This window comes from Magnolia sinica, chromosome 14, assembly GCF_029962835.1.
Source record: "Magnolia sinica isolate HGM2019 chromosome 14, MsV1, whole genome shotgun sequence".
Lineage (NCBI taxonomy): Eukaryota > Viridiplantae > Streptophyta > Magnoliopsida > Magnoliales > Magnoliaceae > Magnolia > Magnolia sinica.
This window is the reverse complement of record NC_080586.1, coordinates 75,986,983-76,009,772: the sequence shown is the minus strand read 5'-3', so window position 1 is coordinate 76,009,772 and position 22,790 is coordinate 75,986,983. Positions and strand designations below refer to the sequence as shown.

Genomic DNA, 22,790 nt, shown 5'->3' with positions numbered 1-22,790 from the left:
CAGCAAGCGATGATAATCAATGTGCAAAAGGCAAGTCATTTTGCTTGATAGTGATGATACAATCACCACGGCTCCACCCTTAAACCATTCCAACAGTGGAACTTAATATATAATGCATCCACATTGTTGAAAATATACTAGGTTCTTTGAGTAATTTATTCGTAAGGCCCTTTTAGATCATCTAATTTAAGAAAATAATAATATTTTTTTGCACCTACAATATGCTTCACAAAATTTCTCAATGCTTCAATTTCACAGTTTCAAGGGATCACTTGGAACTTCCACAAAATAGAAGTACACATACATAATGTGTCTACTCTCTCAAGGCATTATCACACCCAAAATGCAGGAGTGCAGCGTGTGTGTAACTTTGTAAGCTGAGAAAGGGGAGGGGGTGGAGCTCTACTACGTTTCTTGCACCACTAATTTATTGAATAAACATAGCCATCTGGAGAGCAAATGCTTGGAGCTACAAAGCCACTACTTACCAACCTAACTGTCAGTCCAGAACATGCTGTAAACTTGTATTGTTACCGTGTGTCCTATCACAATTGTATAAAATTCCTCTTAACGAGCAGGTCCCTCCCATGTATAAAGCCAAGAACACCTTCGACACAGTTGGTGATGCAAAGTGGATCAAAGATCCAGTAACAACTAACAATGATTGTGAGAAAACCCAACAATCCTATAGTGTATACATGATATCACCAAGGCACTCATAAAGGCAAGAAACTTTTTTTTCTCAATGCAACATCAGAGGAAAGTAAGTTTGATAATTCACCAACTAATCTTCAAGAATGAAGAACTGAGAAAGCGAGAGAGAGGAGAGAGAAGACAAGGAAGAGAGTATCCGTCCGAGAGGTTCAGCTAAGATCCAGGTAGTCAAGAGGAAGAAATCCCTAGGAAGAATATCCAATCAAAGAAGACATTGAGAGCTGGATACCAAGAAGAGAAAACTCCTGGAATATGATAAGGAGCCAGAAAGAAGACGAGAAGCCAGAGATCGATGATTGGAGATTGAAGGAGAAATGAGAGATGGCGAAAGCATCACTCTGGTAGGTCCAAAAGGTGAAGGAACAATTGTAGCATCTCGAAAGGAAAGCGATGAGGGCCAATGGCGCATGGCGTATGCATCAGATGGTGGGAACATTATCAGAGGAAGACCCTCATATAGATCCACAGTCAAGGCAGAAGTAGATCGATTAGGAATGCAGAAACAATCCCTTCGAGCCTCTGCAGCCACCTAGAGACGAGAGGAGAAGACTCGATAGCCATTTCGATGGAGGTCATAGTGGTATCTTGGGCAAGGCTCCGCCCCCTTCAACTTCCTCACAATCAAAGTTGAATGATGGTTGGACCCCAGTGGCCAGAAAGAAAGCAATGACCTCCAAAAGGCCAGTTCCGACCTCTAGGTTCGCCAACTATCCATCCCTGTTTGTGTCTAATATTCCACTAGATTGGAATGAATACATGATTTCCAGAGTCTTCCTCAAGATGTGAGAGATCAAGGAGATTGTGATCCCTCGGAAGCGTGGTTCCTCTGCCCCCAAAGGCTGTGTTTGTTCGGATGGGGTCCCTTGAAGTTGCATCAAAGGGCATCTCTAGCCTTCATCTAGCAGGTTTCAATGGGAGGCATATCTCAGTCCAGATGGCCCACTTCGGGCCACGTCTGAAGCAGCAGAAGATAGTCCCATGACTACCATCTAGGGTGGAGGAAACCTCTAACCCTCCTCAGATGGAAGATCAACGGAACTCTTAAGATGGATGGTTGGACATTCAACGAGGTGTTGGAGGGACGCCATTCTAGGAACTTTTTCTTTTTGCTTTTCTTTCTGCTTTTGTGTTCTTGTTTCTTTTTCTTTTTTTGTGTTTCTTGTTCTTTTCTTCTTTTTTTTTTTCCTTTTTTGTGGTTCTATTTCTTTTTTGTCGTTTGGCCTGGGGGAGGTTGGTTTGTATCTTCTTTTTGCTTTTCTTTCTGCTTTTGTGTTCTTGTTTCTTTTTCTTCCTTTTTTTTTTTTTCCTGTTTCTTGTTTTTTGTTTCCCTGTTTTTATGGTTCTGTTTCGTTTTTGTTGCTTGGCCCTAATAAATTTGGTTCATCCTTCAAAAAAAGTATTGCGAATAATTGGCTTCTCTTTGTGCACTAAACTACATGTATTTTTGTATCCCTGCTTTTGCGTTCTTGCTTCTTTTTCTTTTTTTCTGTACCTTGTTTTTTTTTTTTTTCCCTGTTTTTGTCGTTCTGTTTCTTTTTTGCTGTTTTGGCCCCAATAAATTTGCTTCATCCTTCAAAGAAAATTATTGAGAACAATTGGCTTCTCTCTGTGCACTAAACTACATGTATTTTTGGATCCCTTATGAGGCAAATCTCTATCATACAACCAAGGTCATCCCAACAATGTGTGACCTTCGTCGGAATGATGTCACACCAAGGTGATTCTTGGTAATGAACTAAGGAGAATTTCATTAAGAACCTTCAGAATGGTTCAAGATTCCATTTAGATGATTTCATTCACTTCCATCTACAAAATCACATCACAGTCAGAAGTCAGATTTTTTTATTTCTTTTTCACAATTTAGTCTTAGCTTAGGCTTCTTTCGCATAAATCATCTCTGAAATTCAGTTCTTTGTTCTTTCCCATCTTTTTTCGCTCATTTCCTGCATATTTGCTCTGTTTTCAAACTTAGTAAAATTTCAATATCTAAGAGCTTAGTAGATGCAGAATTTTCTGCATGACATTAAGATTCTAGGATAAGGTTGCATGGATTTTCACTAGAGGCTTGTATGGATTTTTTTTGCTGGCAACATCTGATTCAACTAGACTTTCTGTCTAGTTATATTGAATTGTTGCATCAAATATCTGTACACAAAGTTGGACAACCATAATCAACCGTTTTCTTTTCTGTCTGAAGCTTCTTCTTTTTTCTTTTCTTTTTTTTCTTTTTTTTTTATATCTGAAATCTGGTCAACAATATTAGTGATTTTGATGAGTTTTTGTGAATGATAGCCCCCACATCTACAGCCCGGTACAACTTCTACACTATTGCATACACTAAGTGAAATGATGCCACTGTTAACTATCTCGGTATGAAACGGGATAGCACTGAATTAAAAAAATAAAATAAAAAAATTTACGCAATACCAGTGACTTGCAGCTAGTAGAAAAAAATAGTTTTATCATTTAGCCTGCCTCTTGGCATTATTAAAAAGCAACACCAATCACCGACTCTAACTTGTTGGTTGTAATCGACCTATCTGATAGAACATTAGATAGCGCTCGATTGTAATCAACCTATGTAATAGTCTATTACATTGTACCATGGGAATTTTATGCTCTCATTGCTGGTCCCCAGAGCAGATGGAGGAGGGTTGCATCAGGTTGACAGCCGGCATCAAACATATGTCATGACTTCCATGTCTTATAAATTTTTACTTAATGTTATTTAGAAGTGTCAAAGTGGTGAGTATTCCATGTCTGACACCAACATGTGCCTTTCTCCAAATCCCATAGGCATCTGGAACCAAAGGTTCTCAAATGGATTTGTTACTCTCACCATAGCTTGCCAGCCTCTGCGGCCAATTGAATGATATTGATGTTGCTTGAAACATATTTGTATCTTCCCGATAACATGATATTCATCTCAGATCACAACTAAGAATTTGGTAAGCATTAAAATTGATATCAGAACAAGGAGAACACTGCAAACGAACAAACAAACAAACATATATATATATATATATATATATAGAGAGAGAGAGAGAGAGAGAGATGAAAAAGCTAGGGATTACTTGGATAGGCTCTTCAGATGGATGAGGGACAGCCAAAGGTTGCACCATCAAAGCCAACGGCATGCCAGAAGTTGCCAAAAGGTCACCCGAGCATGGAATCTATAGAAGGGGAAAAAAAGTTAACTAATTGATACAACCAATCTAGTTTGCACCAACAATGATGTCAAAGAAATATGATATCCAGTAGTCTATACTCCACGGTAATTGAGTAGTACCTGATTAATAGTGCACCTCATGTAACGTGGACTGCAGTTCCCAGTGTCCTTGACGATGTAATCACTTGTGGCAGGCTTCATTTAGAAAGGCAGAAACAGAAAAACCTACTATTATCAACTCCAGTTCTATCCATGTAGAAAGCAGAAAAGATTATAAATGCAGTGAAAGAGGGTATACCGGGGGACTATTAACTTGATTGTACTGACGAGTCTCAAATAATATCACCGAGGAACTTGGAATGGGGCGTGGGATTTGGTTGGGATCAATTTTGGATGGCCCTGCTACCGGAGCTTCAGATGATGGATGACCTATACCAGGTGGTAAAGGAGGCATGGTCTGATTTGGTAGACCCGGTGGCATTCCAAACATTCTAGGCGGTTGCATGGTACCTGGTGCCAGTGGACCCCCCTGAAAGTAATCACAAACTTCTAAATATGGCTATGCCTGATGAAAAATCAACTCTGAGGCAATGCAAGATGCAGCTAAATCTGAGTAGCAATCCAAAGGTAATCTACAATCCCTGCATGTGACTTCATTGTCCATTAAGGCTCAACATGGTTGTGTTAAGTCTCTCAAAAGGAGGCTAATGTATAGGATAAACTACTACACATAAAAGTTCACTAAAACCAGAACTTTAATAAATGGGAACTGCTGAAATATTCTGAATGCATATAGATCCTTCAGTCAAATGCAAGCAGTCTTCCAAATTTTCAACTATCAAACTCCCACGCAGTCACGTTTAAAAATAAATAAAAAATCAATCATTAGTTGCTAATGCAGTGACAGCATGACAATTCTTCTTCTTTTTTCCTTTTGAATGATAGCATGAAAATTCAAAATGGGAAGGTGTAACCAAATTCTTGAACCAACTTACCTGCCGGGGTTGCATCTGCCACGGTTGCGACCCATATAGAGGAGCTGAAGTTGGGGGCATGCCTTGACTTGCAGCTGAAAATGGAAGGGGTGGTTGTGGGGGCGGACCCAATGGAGTACCAGAAGTTGAGCTCCCGAGAAAAGGGCGCATACTTGGAGGCTGAGAGTCCATGGGTGATGAACCCACTGGCAGAGGTCCAACCGCCGGTTGCTGGATGCTGCCAATGGAAGAGAAACGGGGACCACCCAGCAAAGTCCCTTGTGCAAACACAGGTGGTCCATTACTTGTCGGACCCTGCACATTTGGTGGGGGGGCAATGGGACCAGTTGCCATTGGGGCAGAAGGGTATGCCCCAGGAGGTGGGGGTCTCAAACCAAAAGGTGGGTGCTGAGAAAACGGTGACCCTGATGGCCTTCCAGATGCCAAATTTGATACTTGCTGAGGACCAGATGCAGGAGGACCAACTCGTGGGATGCCAGCTGGTGGTGGCCCAGACCGGGAAACTGGTGCTGCACCAGGAAAGGAGGCTGGAGGGGGGGCTGAAGGGGCAGACGACTGGAAGGGTGAGGTCACAAAAGGGGGAGGTCGGGGAACAGATGTACTGGGCATCATTCGTGGTGGACCTGGTGGGCGATTGATTTGTAGATTTTGCATGTTTTCTGCTATAGAATTTGGGGTGTTTTGGTAATTAGGGTTGAAATTAGGGGGAGAATAGCCAGGTCTTGGTACCCGCGGGGGTACAGGAGATGCCATCAGCGAAAAAACACAGACCTAAATCCCTTTGATTCTTCAGCCAAACCTTATCTCTTCTTCTCTGTAGAGACCAAAATATCAGCATACAAGACCCAGGTTCACAATCAAAGGAATCCAACTACTACCATCAAGCAAAATAGATCTACTGGCAGACAATTTGACAAAATGGAAATTCAAATGTTCTGAATTTTCGGCACTAAAACCTAGCACACTCCATGCTGCTTCAACAAGACCGAAAATAAATAAATAAATAAATAAAATAAAATAAAATTCCATCGATCACACTGGATTCCTACCTCTTTTCACCAAACTTTCAAATGGTTGCCAAGAAGCAAGAATGTGACAATGATCAGGGAAAAAGATGTGATCCCTATGGTTCACATTCCTATCAAAAAAATCAGGCTAGCCAATTCATCAGGAAAACAACTACGTGCCCGTCAGGTGCAGCCCTTCGGTTATTGAATTTATAACCATCTTCTCCAAGCATATGTAGATAACTGATGAATAGACCAACCACATTTTATTGCTTGGCAACATTCACTGAGGGGTCAACCACAAATAACCTAGATTCCATACATGTGTTGTACATTGTCCAGTGCGTTCTACATTGTCTAGTGTGATGCATTTGCTTTTGAAACCTGAAGACAGAGCGACTGGAATTAGCTTTCCAAGGCAAACAAATGTTTGATATCAACCACTGTTACATTTTAACCAGCCAAGGAAGTATATGATACGTGCCCTGCATATTTGCACACCAGACACGAATATTAAATTCTAAGAAGTGAGGCCCATGGTTGTGTAATCCAGACCATATTTCTGTTGGTTCCTGTGGATAGAAAATACCCGAAACCCTTCTAGACCAGATGATCATGGAGACCAATAATAGGACCTTTTTTCAGTTCAATTTCTACAGTTGTATTTCAATTCTTAACCAGACTCTACAATATAAAAATCCAAAGGTTGGGATTGTTATAGAAAGTACGAGCCTGTTGGGATGGACACCCAATTCATGAATTTGGCAAATTTTAACTGCAACTTCAAGAATTACAAAACTAATGTACCTGGGTTAGCCTTAATTGATAATCTCCAAATGCCTCAATTAGCAAAAAGGGCAGACATCATGCACTTGGGAATCAAAGAAAAAGTTAAAATTCCCCAATTTACGAAGTTGGGAAATAAAGGGCTTCCGAAGGTTAAGCTTGATAATGGTTCCTCACCCCCACAAAACATCCATTTTGTAACCACTGGTCAGATGGTTATCATCATTAAATCAAAGCGATATTTGAGAGGATAAGCAACCAAAGCAGACAACACATGATGAAAGGTCCAATCAATGACCCTTTTTAGTATAATCAATAAAGACCATCAAGTTTCCAATCTATTGCTCAGATGGTTAATTTCATCCAGTGTTCGAAACATCTACGATATTATCTTCATCTCCAGCTCAGCGATACTGATAACGCTAGTAGTATCAGAAATTTCAAGTATTAGCAATGTATCGCTAAGTATCGCCAAAGTATCAATATCACTAATATAATCGCCAATATTTTCAACTATGTAAATTCTAGGCATCGCTTGTATTGCCAATGCATCAATATCGCTAATGTATCGCCAATATTTTCGACTGTGTAAATTCTAGGTAATGATTGTATCATAAGTGTATCGATGATATTTCAATAAAATCGCCAACGTATTGATATCATCAAAATTTTACTTATTAGAAAAAATTATTTCAATTTTTTATTTCATGGGCACATGGTTGTATGTAGTATTCAATTTGTTATTGACAATATTGATAATATCTCGATATTATCAATATCGCAACACGCGCAATATTGAGACCACAATCTTTCGTTTCCTTTCTAATTGTTGATGATTGCTTGGTAAATTATCATGTGCTATTGATATTTTGCAATATCGATGGATGTTTGGATGGAAGGTTAGATGGTTAAATAGGCCGGATGGGATGGTTGGACTGATTTCTTACACCAATACATACTTTTAAGGCCCCATTAAATGGAAACTTGTTATGTATCCATTCTTTTTGAAAATTTTTTATTTCTAAATATACGAATATGTACATTTTAACATCTCTTGAAGTTTCGCTAAAATTCCACTGTTTTTCTCATGTTTCCTCGCATTTCCAGTTATCAGCAATATTATCGGCGATATCGATATTGTTTCCGTATCCCTGGCCAGCGAGACTTGTAGCGATACCGATACTTCGAACACTGATTTCATCAGATAAAAGTATTTCGAGAGTGATGGGCAATCAAAGGTGTAGTCCGTATGATAGATCTGTTATTCTGCGAAGCCGCCATTGAGGTTGTTGTCAACATGAGAAAGATTTTGCGCTCTTTTGAGGCCATCTCGAGAGTGATGGGCAATCGAGGGCTAGTCTAGTTATCTCTCCAACTTTGATGAAATGTTTGGCTACGAAGCTGGATTATTCCCTTCTACTTGGTCTTCCCCTTCGTCTATGCAAGCCAGCCAAACATCTTTGGGATGTAATTACGGATAGAACTGAGCGCAAACTATCTCTCTAGAAAAGTAGATACCTCTTCTTGGGGATCGTCTTACCCTTATCAAGGCCTCCCTTTCCAACCTTCCTTCCTACTATCTATCTCTGTTTTCATGCCCTAAGGCTATCATAATCAGGATCGATAAACTTAGGAGAGACTTCTTATGCAATGGCAACTCAAACAATAACAAATTCCATCTTCCTAGTTGGTATGATGTTTGCAAGCCATATGTGGAGGGAGGTGTTGGCATTCGAATTCTCTCATACATTAACTCAACCTTCCTTGGAAAGTAGCTATAGCATTTTGGTTAGGAGATAGGCTCTGGTGGAGAGAAATCATTACCTGCAAATATGGCATTGAAGAGGGAGGCTGGTTCACTAAGTCCTCCACCCTTTACACAGCTTCCTCTATCTGGAGAGCCATTTGAGCTTCAAGCTAATACAGGGGCATTTTCACACCGGGCTCGAGTGGGGTCGCCTGTGGGATGCAGGGGCACACTCGGGGTGGGTGGGGCCCACGGTGATTAATGCGTATTTCACACCGGGCTCGAGTGAGGTAGTTTGTGGGATGTGGGGACACACTTGGGGTGGGCGGCCCGTGTAAGGCGGTACCCATGTGATTTGGGCCCACAAGGGGGGTTCGGCCGAGGTCCTAACCCATGAGATGTGGGGCCTAGGCTATGGGATAAAGGGATTAATTCGCCATGCTCTAACAGTTCAAGCTTTTAAAGCAAGTGGTTAATTGTTCTGCATCAAATTGGTATCAGAGCGGGAGGTCTCATGTTCGAGACTCCCCACCGGAGGTGATTAATGCAGGGGCATTTTCACACCGGGCTCGAGTGGGATCGCCTATGGGATGCAGGGGCACACTCGGGGTGGGCAGGGCCCACGGGGGAGGTCTCGTGTTCGAGACTCCTCACCAAGGGGTGATTAATGCGCATTTCACACCGAGCTCGAGTGGCGTAGCCTGTGGGATGCGGGGACACACTTGGGGTGGGCGGCCCGTGTGAGGCAATACCCATGTGATTTGGGGCCCACAAGGGGGGTTCGGTCGAGGTCCTAACCCATGAGATGTGGGGCCTAGGCTATGAGATAAAGAGATTAATTCGCCATGTTCTAACAGTTCGAGCTTTTAGAGCAAGTGGTTAATTGTCCCGCATCACAAGCCCTCTTTTATGGATGGTATCTCCTTTGGCCTTGGAGATGGTAACAAAATTAGGTTTTGACTTGATTGTTTAGTCCTTGATAGGCCTTTAGCCTCTGTTTTCCCTAGTCTCGTTGGAATCAATCCCAATTTATCTATTATTGTGGCTAATTGATTCTCAGGTATCGGTTCAAGTGCATGGTGCCTACCCTATAGGAGGTCTCTCCAGAGGCTCAGTTTGTGGAATTACTAGAACTTCTTAAAGTGCTTCATCTAATTCAAACCTGCTCTAGGGGTGTTATTCGCTCTCTTGGGCTTCTTCTTCCAGAATCTTCACGTGCAAATCTGGTTTTATGGCAGTCCTCCCAAGGTTGCAGCGTTTACTTGGCTCCTATCCAGAGGGAGAACTCTCACGATTGACAATCTGCAAAGCAGGGGCATGACCTTGCCCAATGTTTGTATTTTATGCATGGGCAATGAGAAACCATCAACCATTTGCTTCTTCATTGCCCTTGCACTTTTGGAATTTAATCCTCCATCTTTTTCAAATTCCATATGGCCTGGGTCATTGCCATGTTCTGTTATAGACTTGCTCTTCTCTTGGCATGGCATTGATAGAGGAAAAGCCATCAAAGTTGCCTGGCGTTTACTGTCTTAGCTACTCTTTCAGATATCTGGAAAGAAAGGAACAATCAAACCTTCTGTAATCCCTCTGCCCCCTTTGCAAGAGTCCAAGGGCTAATTATTCAAGATATCAAAATTTGGGCTTCTCTCAACAGTGAACTCAGTGTGGAGTCCTCTTGCCTACCAAATTAGCCATCTCCTCTGCTCTCTTATGCCCGCTAGGATGGCCCTGTAGTCTAGTTCGAATTGTTTCCTCGATTTTGGGCTTCAAGTTGTATAGCTTTAGTTTTGTTTTTGTTTTCTGTTTCTTCTTTGTTTTTGTTTCGAGTTATATGGTCCTTGAAGCATGTATGTAAACTGATCTAGTGATTCTTCTTTTGCTTTTGAATGTATTGCTTGTGTTTCCATACATGTCTTCTTACATTTATAAATTATATGAATAGATTTTGAATATACTTACATCAATTCAGTCAAACAGCACATAGATTATGACACCATGCAAAGGAAACCTATTGAGCGCACTTGTTTTTTGTAATGTTTTGATTTCTAAGTGTGTATTGACGTCTTTTTTAACAATCCCTAGAGTTTCATTGAAAAATTCGACCAGTTTTCCAATGTTTCCCAACAACAGTGATACATAACGCACTACAACCAACATATCCCATGCGATAACTGATATGTATCCTAATGTGGGATGAGTAAAACTAACCTAGGATGTAAGATGTGAGATCAAATACGCATCAATTTCAGCATTCAACAAATAAAATCAAACACCACACAATAAATTCAGAAAATTCATATTAGCAACGCAAAGGGCCTAGGCTATCACATACGCGGTGCAAGAAGAAATAAAGTATTACAAGAGTGGCCCACTTAGAAGTAAGGACTTCCAATCTAGCGTGGGTGGTGCAACATCCACGTGAGAAAACAATGACACCAATAAAATCATATTTGGAGAATGGATTTATTTAAAAAATAAATAAAATCAGATTTTCGTTAGGAGTTTTAGGGTTTAGAGATTGAAGTTTGGGGATTTGGGGAATTTAGGATCTAGGGATTAAGGCTTCATTATAGGTGGGTTTTGAAGGGGACTCAAGGAAAGGAAAAGTACTAAAAGGGGGGCCCACATGTGGCAGCCCGTACGGACACACGTGTGTGTGTTCACATGTGGATGGATAGGGGGAAAGACAAAGGCGATGGATTGGGTTGGGTTTTGATGGGTTTAAAGAGTTGTAAGGGAAGGAGAAGAAGAAAAGTGGAGAAATTGTGTACCTTGTTGGAGAAGAGAAAGAGGAAGAAAGACACCTTGGAGGAATCCACTACCAAGAAAGCTTTTACCCTTCTACAATTCAATTGGAATGGAGGGTTTTCTCACAAACCCTAAAGGAAGAGGAAGAACATCTTTTCAAAAGGAAGACTCTCTCTTTTTTCTCAAGAATTTGGGGTACTTTGGTAATTAGGATTAAAATTGTGGGGAGAATAGCAAGGTCTTAGTACCTAGGAGGGTACAATAAATGCCATCGAAGAAACAAAACAGACCTAAATCCCTTTGATCCTCTGGCAAAACCTTATCTATTCTTCTCTACAGAGGGACCAAAGTATCAGCATACAAGAACCAAGTTCACAATCAAAGGAATCCAAAGATACCATCTAGCAAAATAGATCTACTGGTAGAAAAGTTGACAAAAATGGAAAATCAAATAATTCAAGTGTCCTAAATTTTTGGCAATCAAACGTAGCAAGCTCCATGCTACTTCAATAGGAAAATGAAGAGAGAGAGAGAGAGAGAACCTTTCATTAACCAAACATTTGAACCAAATTCTACCATTTGGGTACTTATTCTTGCCCTGGTGGTAGACTCACAAGCGTTTCAACACCAGGTCACGGGTTCGAGTACCCATAGGTGGTGAAATCCCACTATAGCGTGAGTGTGTGGGTGTGGGTGTGTGTATGTCGTGTGTGGTGTGTGAATGTGTGTGAAAAAAAAAAAAAAAAAACTACGTTTGCACCGAATTTTTCAAATTGTTATTAGAAGCAAGAATGTGACACAGACCAAGAACAAGATATGGTCCCAATCAAAGTATACCATAACAGTTACGTAATGGTAAAGGTGTTGCCCATTATGCAATACAGGGTCGTAATGGGCACCCCTAGAATTTCTGACCTTAACGGTCATATTCCTTGTAACGGTAGAAAAATGACCTTTTTCATAAAAAGAGAGCTGCTTTGGGTTGAAATTCCACGTTTCTTGGTTGTTTGAAGAGTGCCATTTGGTATTTCATCTTCAATACTCCCATTTGTATGATGAAATTCTAGGTTTTTGATGATTTTGAGCACTATTGATTATTTTGATCAAAATCTAGGAAATTTCATCTTTTTTTGGCAGGAATTTGGAATTTCAAAAAAAAAAAAAAAAAATCTTTGAATTGGGAAATGTGACTGAGATTTTAATTGAACGATTGATGTTTTTCATTTAAATGCGTTGACAAATGAGATCATGCTGAAAGCATTAGGGTTTTAGTGAGATGATTTTTCAACAGCTTGTTATTGATTTTTCAACACTGCATTTTCACCTCCATCAACCTTCTACGGCCATCCTTTCAATATAATAACACACTAAATTCTAGACTCCTGAAGCCCTATATATAACACCTAACCATGGTCTCCAAACTGTTTACTTGGTGGGCCATCCCAAACGCATCATTCACATGGATTACCAACCCGCCTATTCAGACGAACTGAGTCAACATCAAAAATATGGCTGAATCATCCAAATCTCAACCGGATTCAGGACCAGAAGAGTCGGAGCAAGTTGCTGAGCCTTCAATCCATGAACGAACATGAAAAACATCCCAAAAAATCTTTACAATGAATTAGTTCATTTCTTTCCCCCACCCAAAATGATGCCCATCAGATGGAAATGTGTGACGATCACTCAAAGGCGGGACCCGTTCTTTTCATCCAAGAATCATAAAATACCTCTACGTATTCACTACGCATGAAAAAGCTTCCATAGGGCTTTAAAGCCAAAAGCAAGCAAGCAAACTTTTCTGTTACGATCCCAATGGTTTAAAGAGCCTAGCTTGACACGTTCCATCAGTCCTGGGGCTTTTGGCATATTGGTTAGGTTCTTAACAATTGGTATCAGAGCCAACACCATGTCCCGTGTTCAACTCACGGAAGGGGAGATGGATGTCGACTGCAGAGCATGGTGGAATGTTACAATCCCAATAGTTTAAAGAGCCTAGCTTGACGCATTCATCAGTCCTGGGGCTTTTGGCGTATTGGTTAGTTTCTTAACATTTCTCTCTACGAATTGTATGTTGATCGATCAATCGCCTCAACCAGAAAAAGGAGTTAAAAACAAATTATAAATTAAATAAAAATTCCACCTTATTCGATAATCAATGTCAAAAGCCCTTTTCCAAAACCCTAACTTCTATCAAACAGAAGAAGAAAACCCTAATCACCAAGACAAGCATACATGCATAAAGCTAGGAGAGAAACGAGAGAATTGGCTTGGCGAGGCTTACAGAATTAGAGGATTGGAGAAGTAATTACGGAAAAGCTCTGAGCAGCGAAGAAGATATGAAAGAAAGAGAGAGAGAGGGAGGGAGGGAGGGGGTGAAGTGCGCACCGTTCTTCTTGAAGAGAGAAGGTTGGATCTGGACAGTGATGGCTGCGTACGAAAATGCGATGAATGATTTTCCCTGAACGAGAGACGGGTTGAACACAGGACTTCGAATTGCCAGTGTAAAAGCGGAGGCTGGTACGGCGAGGCCGGGAAAAACAGACTTCGGTGAGGTCGTGATCGTGGGGCCCACCTTGATGTATTTTTTGTATATCCGTTCCGTCCATCGGTTTTTTACAGATCATTTAGTACACAAACCTGAAAATGAAGCTGATTCAAATGTCGGGTGGACCACACCACAGGAAACAGTGGAGATTGAGATGGACGACATGGATATAAAACACATATATTAAGGTGGGCTCCACAATCACGACCTCCCTCAAGTCGGAAACGGATCCCAGCTACTAGCCAATGGCTAGTGGTCGGTGATCCTTGGGCTGAAAAATGATGTATGTGTTTCATCCATTCCATCCATCTATTTTTCTAGATCATTTAGATTATTTTATTCTTACTAGGAAGCAGTGTTGATTGAACGTAAAGCATTAAAAATTTTTGGGGGCTAAAAAAGTTTTGGATCAAGCTAAACTTTGTTTTTCCCTCTCATCTAGGTCTGTATGACCTAATCATCATATTAGATGTCAAATAAACAGTATAGTGGGCCTTAGGGGGATTTTGACGGCGGATTCACTCATTTTTTCCCTGTGGTGTGGTCCACCTGAGATTTATATCCCTCTCATTTTTGAGATCAAGCCATAAAATAATATATAAAAATGGATGAACGGCATGGTTCAAAGACATACTTCATAGTGGGTCCCGCATAGCACCGACTACGGACGCGGATTTCTTGCAAGAGCCTTCCGCAGGAATTTCCTGCACCGAAAACCTACGTGGGCCCACAGTTATGTTTGTGAGAAATCTACCCTGTACATCTGTTTTGTGAGATAATTTTATGACTTGAGACCGAAGGTAAATAGGATCCGGGACTCAAGTGGACCTTGTTAAAGGAAAAGGTGGGTTGGGAAATATCCACCGTTGAAACCTCCCTAAGCTAGACATTGATGTTTAAATGTCATCCATACCGTTCAAAACGTCATTTTATACTGGGATGAACTGAGAATACAAATATTACACTGATTCAAAATTTGTGTGGCTCCACGAATATTTCAACTGTGAATGTCCAATCCTCACGTTTTTTACCCACTTTAGCATTGGATCTGGCTCATTTTGATCCCATACGTTAAAAATATCTCACAAAATGGATGGGCGGAGGGGATTTTTCACAAACATCAAGATGAACCCTACCTAGGTTTCTGTTGCAGGAACTTCCTGCAAAGGCTTTCACAGGAAATCCACGTCATCGGGGCTAGTCACAACGGGAGTAGCCAATCTGTTTCCACCAAGATGTTTGGGAAATGGATTGACTACTCCCCGGCCACTAGCCCAGTGGCTGGTAGTTGGTGCTCGGTGAGCCTGATCTTATAAATGAGATAGATATAAATCTCAGTTGGACCACACCACATGAAAACAACAGTGATTGGATATCCACCATTAAAATCCTCCTAAGGCCCCCGTTGTACTATTTATTTGACATCCAATTTGTTGATTGAGTCATACAAACTTAGATGAAAGGGAAAAAAAACAAAGATCAACTTGATCCAAAACTTCATGGGCCCCAAAAAGTTTATAATGGTCGACGTTCATTCAACAGTGTTTCCTATAATGTGGTCCAGTTTAGATTTGGATATACCTTGTTTTTAGTCTCATACTCTAAAATGATCTAGAAAAATAGATGGACAGCACGGATGAAACACATATATCATAGTGGGGCCCACAGAGCACCGACCATCAGCCATTGGCGGGTGGCAGGGGGAGTAGCCAATCTGTTTCCCGTTTCTGGGCCTTACCCAATCGATGATGGAAGCGGATTGCATAATGAGTAACTCAGTACGATTTCATACCGAGTAAACTCAGTGAGGTTCACCATGATTTATGTATTTTATCCACTCCGTCCATCCATTTTATCAGGTAATTTTAGAGCTTGAATTCAAGAAATAAGCATATCCAAAAATCAAATGGACCACACCATAGGAAACAGTGTGAATTGAACTTCTATTGTTGAAAAATTCATGGGGGTAGCAGAATTTTTGGATCAAGCTTATATTTGTTTTTTCCATCCATCCATGTATGTATGATCTTATGATGGATGTATGATCTTATGAATAAGTTGGATGACAAATAAAAATCCTTAGTTATTGAAAAGTGTGGAATACCTTATTATTTGCCTACCTAGTCCATGGACCATGGAACTTGCATATTGCAGTACGCGCGCGCCTGCACTTGAGCATAGGCTCGGGCTCAGTCTCGATCTCGATCTCGGTCACGGGCATGGGCTCGGTGCGAGGGCGTGGGCATGTGAGGCAGTGTGCCTGTAGAGGCGCTAGTGGCGCACTTTGCACTTCGCACGTTCGCATTGTGTCGCGACCTTACACGAGCTGGAGTGAAATATGTGCGAGTCGTTGTACGACTAAGTGGCTAAGGCGAGTGGCTGGTTGGAAGAGAAACTAGAGGACTGAGAAAGAAGTCCTTCAGTATATATAGAGGGGCTGAATATGACTGTTGCAACAGATATGTAACAGCTATGTAATTAAGTGCAAAACTATGCTGTAACTGCTGCATGACTAGCCCAACAGCTAGAAAATAGCTAGCCAGCTCTCACAACAGTCAGCATGCAGCTACTGTTATGAGTTATGCACAACAGTCAGAAAACGGCTAATTTTCCGACAGCTATAATTGGCTTAATGAGATTTATTTCCCTGGACCATAACCCCCAGCCACCAATGCCTAGATAAGAGAGCCTGGATAGGTTTCCAAACTATTACTCAACCCACTCCAGCAGACCCATACGAACTGAGCTATAGCTACTCCACTACTCTACTCCAGTAAGACAACAGGGTTGAACCATTGCATGAAGAACAGACTGTGTAACAGAGTTCCAGTAGTGGACCTTCGTGTTTGATAAACGCAGACCCACATTAGGTTCATCGTATCTTAGAAGCGGTTTGCCTATAACCTTTCAGCATACTCAATTTACTTGAGTGGGGGCAAATAACGCTTTAAGGACAGCATCCCGGACGTGCTTTAGCCTATCCTTTTTCAGATCAACTTGGATTTTCGATTTTCATATTTTACCAAAAAAAAAATACTATTTTGTAAATTTTCCAACAATTATTACCACTCAGATAAACTGTAGGCAAAAATCTCATCCTTATACAAACTTCTATCACCCATAGGCATTCAATCTCCACGATTTCCAATGGTATATATGACCCACGTGAGTTTTGGATCCAATCGGTTTTTAGAACCCTATTCTATTGTGGTCTTATAAAATAGATGGACGGAGTGGATTAGTCACGAACATCTCTGTGGGACCCACGAAGCCCCATACACAGGCAAAACTCCTTGGAAATGCTAGGAGCATCGTATATTAATGAAAATGAAAATTAAATTAGTTAAATTAAATCAAGGCAATTAAACTGTAGAACCCACTGCCATTTAAGTTATGACATAAAAATCAGGTTTTTTCAAATAATTCCATCCTCTTATTCATGTACATTTTTTTTTATTTTTATTTTTTTAAAAAGACCATTAACTATTTTAATCTCTAATGGTCTAAGAAATACCTATGAATCTAATATGTAGATAAAAGAATAAGAGTAATTTTTAATTCATTATACATCTAAATGTAGGGCTGTCAATGGGTCGGGCTTAGGCCCGACAAAATCATAATTTCGAATAGGCCTGGCCTAAAGCAGTTCAAAATCCGGGCCAAAGCCAATCTTAGGCCCGCTGGTTGACAGCCCTGTCTAAACATGTGCCCATAATTTAGAGTTTATTTTAAATTAATTATATTCCATGTAAGTAATTTTCGAGTAATTTCTAATTGCTTGTGTATCATCTATTTCAATTTTATTTTATTTATTTTTAATATAATGATATGGACTATCATCCTTACCCTTGATAGTAACTTGCAACTATCTAGACTAGATAGAGCATATATACAATTGCACTTATCAATCAATGACAAACATCCAATTAATAGCTACCAATGGATGGTTAAAATTAAAATAGCTAAGGACTGAAATTTAAAAGGAAAAATGATACGGTCAATATTTAAATTCCATTACATATGGGTCAGCCGTTTAGGACAGTATAGATTGCCATGCAACAAACACACATATATATTACCATGTTGTGAAGACTCCATGGGGCCCACTATGATGTGTATGTTTTATCCACACTGTCCATCCGTCTTGCCAGATCATTTTTGGGTATGCAATCAAAATTGAAGTATATCTAAAGCTGTAGTGAACCACACCAGAAACAATAACTCTTCTTACCAGCAAGATGGCCATGGATTATGTCATTTGCAGAGTATGAGGGCGTCGACACCGTCCAATTCAAATTCCCCTAGCACTCATGTTCAAGCTATGTCATTCTATGGTAATGGATCCATGGGCTCAAATTCAATGGGTGATTATCATAATTCAAGCATGAGTGAAGAACATGCCTTGTTTACTACAAATGATAATTCTTCTCATCCCATGCCTTCTCTTGAAATGCAAATGGACCCAGGGAAATGGTATATATATGCAAGACATGAAGGAACTTCAATCAGTTACATTTTCGTTTCTTCTTCATTCTTAGATATGTTAGAGAGAGAGAGAGAGAGAGAGAGAGAGAGAGAGAGAGAGAGAGAGAGAATTCATGCACACATCTTCATCAGTTTTGAAGTGGTACTGAACACTTTTAGAAATGGGATTTTACAATTGATAACAAGGCCCGGAAATTTATACAGATGTAGCAATTTCCCACAATCATGTATTTGGGTTATCCTTATTATGGTGTATTTCATAGGTAAATATGAAAGAAACCAATTTCATTCAAGTTCTTTTCATATGTAAACTCAGGTGGGCCTTTACATTTTAGTTACATCCAATCCATTCATCATGTGCTGTTCCTGATGTTCTCATTGGGTTTAAAAACTCAGGTCGATTCAAAACCCTGGTGGGCCATTAACCAATTAAAAATCATGTCTTAAACCTCTAAACGAAGTAGTGATTCTTGTAATGACCAAATAGGCGTATGGTCAGAATCCATTGGCCATACAACAATACACTGCTACATTATGGTTTATTTTGGACGAGTAAACATTTTCATTTTCAGATAATGCAACTGAGAGTCAGCCCATTCAAGTTGCTAAAAAGATGGGAGCACACCACCTATAATTAAGGATGTCAATGAGCCAGGCTGCCCAATCGAGCTAGGCTTAGGCTGTGCATAAGAGCCCGTTAGCTTGGAGTGACTCCGGCTCAACTAGCCCGTTTATTGTTTTCAAGGATATTATTCAAAAGTTCTACTCCTTTTTTTATTTTTTCAATGTATTTTTAGAAATATTTATTGTCTAATTTATATTAGACATATTATTAATTTCAATTAACATCTTCTATATGATTATTCCAACTCCAATAGCAATTAACATTTTCCTAAATGATTATTAGCAACAATTAGCATTCATCTAGATAACTATTTCAATTCTAGAGGTGATAAATAGGTTTGGGCCTGGACTAAGGCCCAGCTCATGTTGGGCCAGTGATTAACTTATCGGTAGAGTTGTACACGAGTCGAACCGAGTCGAGCCTGGCACAGCTCGGCTTGACTCGGCTAGTAGCTAACTCCAGCTCGAACTCGGCTCGGCTTGGTCCTTGAGCCTGTCTAGCCAGTCAGTTTAGTTCGGTCAGCAGCTCTGGCCAGTTTGAGCTTGTGCGATATTTTCTCAAACACATAGAATGTGTCTTCAATTTCTCACAAAATGCAAAACAATAACAACACTTTACAGATTTTTCATCACACTCGGCGAGTAACATCAAAATCAAGATATGAGGGCAGTCAGACTTCGTTGAGTCCGTTCATCAAACACTCAACAAGCATCATCAATATCAAAATAACTAAGTCATCGAACTAATTCAATCCGAGTCAATTCGAGTTGAGGTTTGATCCGAGTCGATTCGAGGTGAGGTTCAATCTGAATCAAGTCAAGCTGGAACTCGGCTCGAAATTTTTTCGAGCTCTTAAAACCAGCTTAACTCGGTCCGAATCCAATTTTGAGCTTTTCCGAGTCGAGTTGAGTGAGCTAATTGAGCTAACTCGACTCATGTACAGCTCTACTAATAGGGCTAAGGTTGGGCTTATCCATTTTGACCATTTGGGGCCTAGGCCAGTCCCAGGCCAAAGTCCTACTATGCAGGCGCCACCGCTTTGGGATTGATCTTGGCCCATTCCAAATCCAGCCCATTGACAGCCCTAATTATAACATTATTAACAAATAAAATACAATTTACAAGGAAGGGGAAACCACTCTACCCTGACCCAAATAAAAAATTTATTCTAGTACCCTATTTGGGTGGGCCCATTCATACTTTGCACTTGGATTGCTAGCTAATCCTATCTAACTACTTGTTACTCAGCCACGGATTGAATGGAACAAACAAATACATAAACATTCCACTTGAATTTGCTACATGAAAAACTAAAATTTATGGGCTTCTTGAACACTAAAATGCAGAAAAAACCACAAAAGCCAACCACAAATCCTTCTCCAATACTTACATAAAACCAACGCATGTCATACACTTCATCCTTTTCTAAATCACCTTCGATAGGACATTGACCTGGAAATATCTCATCACCGTTACAATGTGTTGTAAGTGGAGGTCGGATCTTCAAGTGTTTGGAGCTGATTGCCCGGTGGAAATTTCCCTAACAAGTTGTTATACGACAAGTTCAAGCGGCTTAAGAAAGTTAGAGAAGACATGCTCGGAGGAATTGTTCCTGAAAGCTAGTTTCTTGAGAAATCAAGAGACTCCAACAATGCCAATCTACCAACCTTGTCTAGAAATTTTCCAGTGAAGTTGTTTCCTGACAAGTTCAAGCCAAGCAATCCCAAGAGATTTGTGAGTACTTCGGGAATCTTGCCGGACAAGTGATTACTTGAAAGGTCAATGCACGTCAGAAGGGAAATTGTTTTACTGTAATTAAACACCAACCCCTTCATTGACATAATCAAGTTTTCCTCATAATAATGACCCTGTATTGCTCCTCCATAGTGAAGAATGTAATTGGTCATTTGTTCATTTTTCATGCCAATGAGGTTTTCCAAACCTTGAGGCATTGAACCAGATAAATAATTGTGTGCTGCATCAAGAACTCGGAGAGAAGTAAGGTTTAATATTTGTTGTGGAATTTTGCCTATAAACTTATTAGAACGTAATCGAAGAATTCTTAAGGAATGAAAACTATTGCCAATCCAAGCCGGAATGTTTCCGGAGAAGTTGTTTTCTTCAAGATCAAGAGTTTTCAAAATAGTAAAATTTCAAAAAGGCGAAGGGATTTGTCCAGTTAGGCTATTTTCACTCAAGCGCACTAATTGGAGTCCAATTAGCAAACCCAATGACTTGGGTATTACCCCTGATAAATGGTTCCTACTCAAGTCAAGTGCTTCAAGGCCTACACAATTGCCCAAACTTGATGGAATGGTACCACTTATCTTGTTTCGGGAAAGATCTAAGACAAACAAGGATGTCATTTCTCCTATAGACAAGGGAATTGTGCCATTGATTTGGTTACCTGAGGTGGAGAAGAAATTTAAATCACTCACAGAAGAAGTAATGTTTGGAGGGATTGGTCCATGAAATTGATTGTTGGAGAGATCAAGTAACAGGACTTGTGATGATATGGAAGGTATGGTACCACTGAAATTATTTGAATTCAACTTGATAGAAGCAAAGGGTTGCATCTTGAAAGGGTCGGTCAATTCGCCACAGATCTTGTTATAGGAAAGGTCTAGTGATGAAAGTTGATGTGTAAAATCCCAAAAACAGGTGGGTATGGTGTCACTGATGGTTGTGTTGAAGAGATCCAAATCCTCCATGTGTTTTTGATTTTGTAGCCAGTGTGGAAAATGAGGCCCAAGTTGACAAGATCCTAGGGAAATTTTCTTAAGTTGAAATGGGGGAACCCAATGAGGGTGTAGATAAAAAACTAATGAAGTAGAAGACATGTCTAAATACTAAGTTGTCTAGGTATTCAAAATGACTTTCGGAAACGTTACCTGTTAGAGAGTTGTATGAGATGTCAAGAAAATGTAAGTTAGAAAGGTGTCTTAAATTTATTGGTATTAACCCATTCAACCGATTATGAGAAAGACTTAAATATCGTGGCAATGAAAATCCTCCAAGAGATGCAGGAATTAGGCCTGTCAGAGAGTTATTAGAGATGTCAAGAGTACTCAAGTAAGAGAGATTTACAAGATTTTGAGGAATTCTCCCACTAAACCCTGCATTTGACAGGTCCAAGTACCTCAACTCCTTTAAAGAACCCAAGAAAGCTGGAATTAGAACGCCATTAAAAGCATTATTGCTCAAGTCCAAGTGATGGAGATGTTTCAGTTCAACCAAAAGATTTTGAGGAATTCTCCCACTGAACCTTGCATTTGACAGGTCCAAGTACCCCAACTCCTTTAAAGAACTCAAGAAAGCTGGAATCGGAACGCCAATAAAAGCATTATTGCTAAGTCCAAGTGACGGAGACGTTTCAGTTCAACCAAAAGATTTTGAGGAATTCTCCCGCTGAATCTTGCATTTGAAAGGTCCAAGTACCTCAATTCCTTTAAAGAACCCAAGAAAGCTGGAATCGGAACACTATTAAAAGCATTATTGTTCAAGTCCAAGTAACGGAGATGCTTCAGTTCGACCATAACTGGATCTAATTGCCCACTCAGACTTGGAAGGGAAGTATGGATACGTCACATTTGTTATTATTGCAGCAGTTATTGAAGTTGAGATAAACAACATACCTTCTGTTGTTGTCATAGGAAAGTCCTCCCCATTGGCAGCAATCTAAGCTTTCATCCCACGAATATAGCCAATTCAAGGGATCATGAAGAGCCTTTCGGAAGGTGATAAGAGCTTTTCTCTCTGAATCCAAGCAACTCACATTCGAATGCCCCTCGCAGATTAGTATATGAGTTGCAATAATATTTAATAAAACAAGCACAACAATAGAACTTGTTCAAGAACATCTCTCCATGTCTTCCTCTCAGTTATAAGATTGAAATAGAAATGCTCAGTAGTGAGAGAAAGACAGCCCTGGTATCCTTTATTTATATAAAGGCAACCTTCATA

General features: G+C 40.2%; 2 protein-coding genes across 4 annotated transcripts in view; both read right to left on the bottom strand.

The window, feature by feature from the left end:
* LOC131226251 (protein transport protein SEC24 C-like) overlaps positions 1-13,699 on the bottom strand; it is a 74,415-nt gene extending 60,716 nt beyond the window's left edge. The window contains exons 1-5 of one of the 3 annotated variants that reach the window (XM_058222034.1): positions 13,558-13,699; positions 4,879-5,692; positions 4,182-4,412; positions 4,004-4,078; positions 3,789-3,887 (exon numbers count right to left, since the gene is read on the bottom strand). In XM_058222034.1, coding sequence (XP_058078017.1) covers positions 3,789-3,887; positions 4,004-4,078; positions 4,182-4,412; positions 4,879-5,631 — 1,158 coding nt within the window. In that variant the 5' untranslated portion in view covers positions 5,632-5,692; positions 13,558-13,699. Of the gene's footprint in view, positions 1-3,788; positions 3,888-4,003; positions 4,079-4,181; positions 4,413-4,878; positions 5,693-13,453 lie in introns of all 3 variants that reach the window. The other 2 variants (XM_058222035.1, XM_058222033.1) reach the window with 2 other exon arrangements.
* A 6,747-nt stretch (positions 13,700-20,446) lies between these two features.
* On the bottom strand, positions 20,447-22,363 carry LOC131225030 (LRR receptor-like serine/threonine-protein kinase RGI5). The gene is made up of 4 exons (XM_058220456.1): positions 22,266-22,363; positions 21,719-22,176; positions 21,055-21,234; positions 20,447-20,946 (listed from the first exon to the last, which is right to left on the bottom strand). Exons 1-4 carry the CDS (start codon positions 22,361-22,363, stop codon positions 20,447-20,449), a joined length of 1,236 nt encoding a protein of 411 aa, XP_058076439.1.
* Positions 22,364-22,790: the final 427 nt, after the last annotated feature.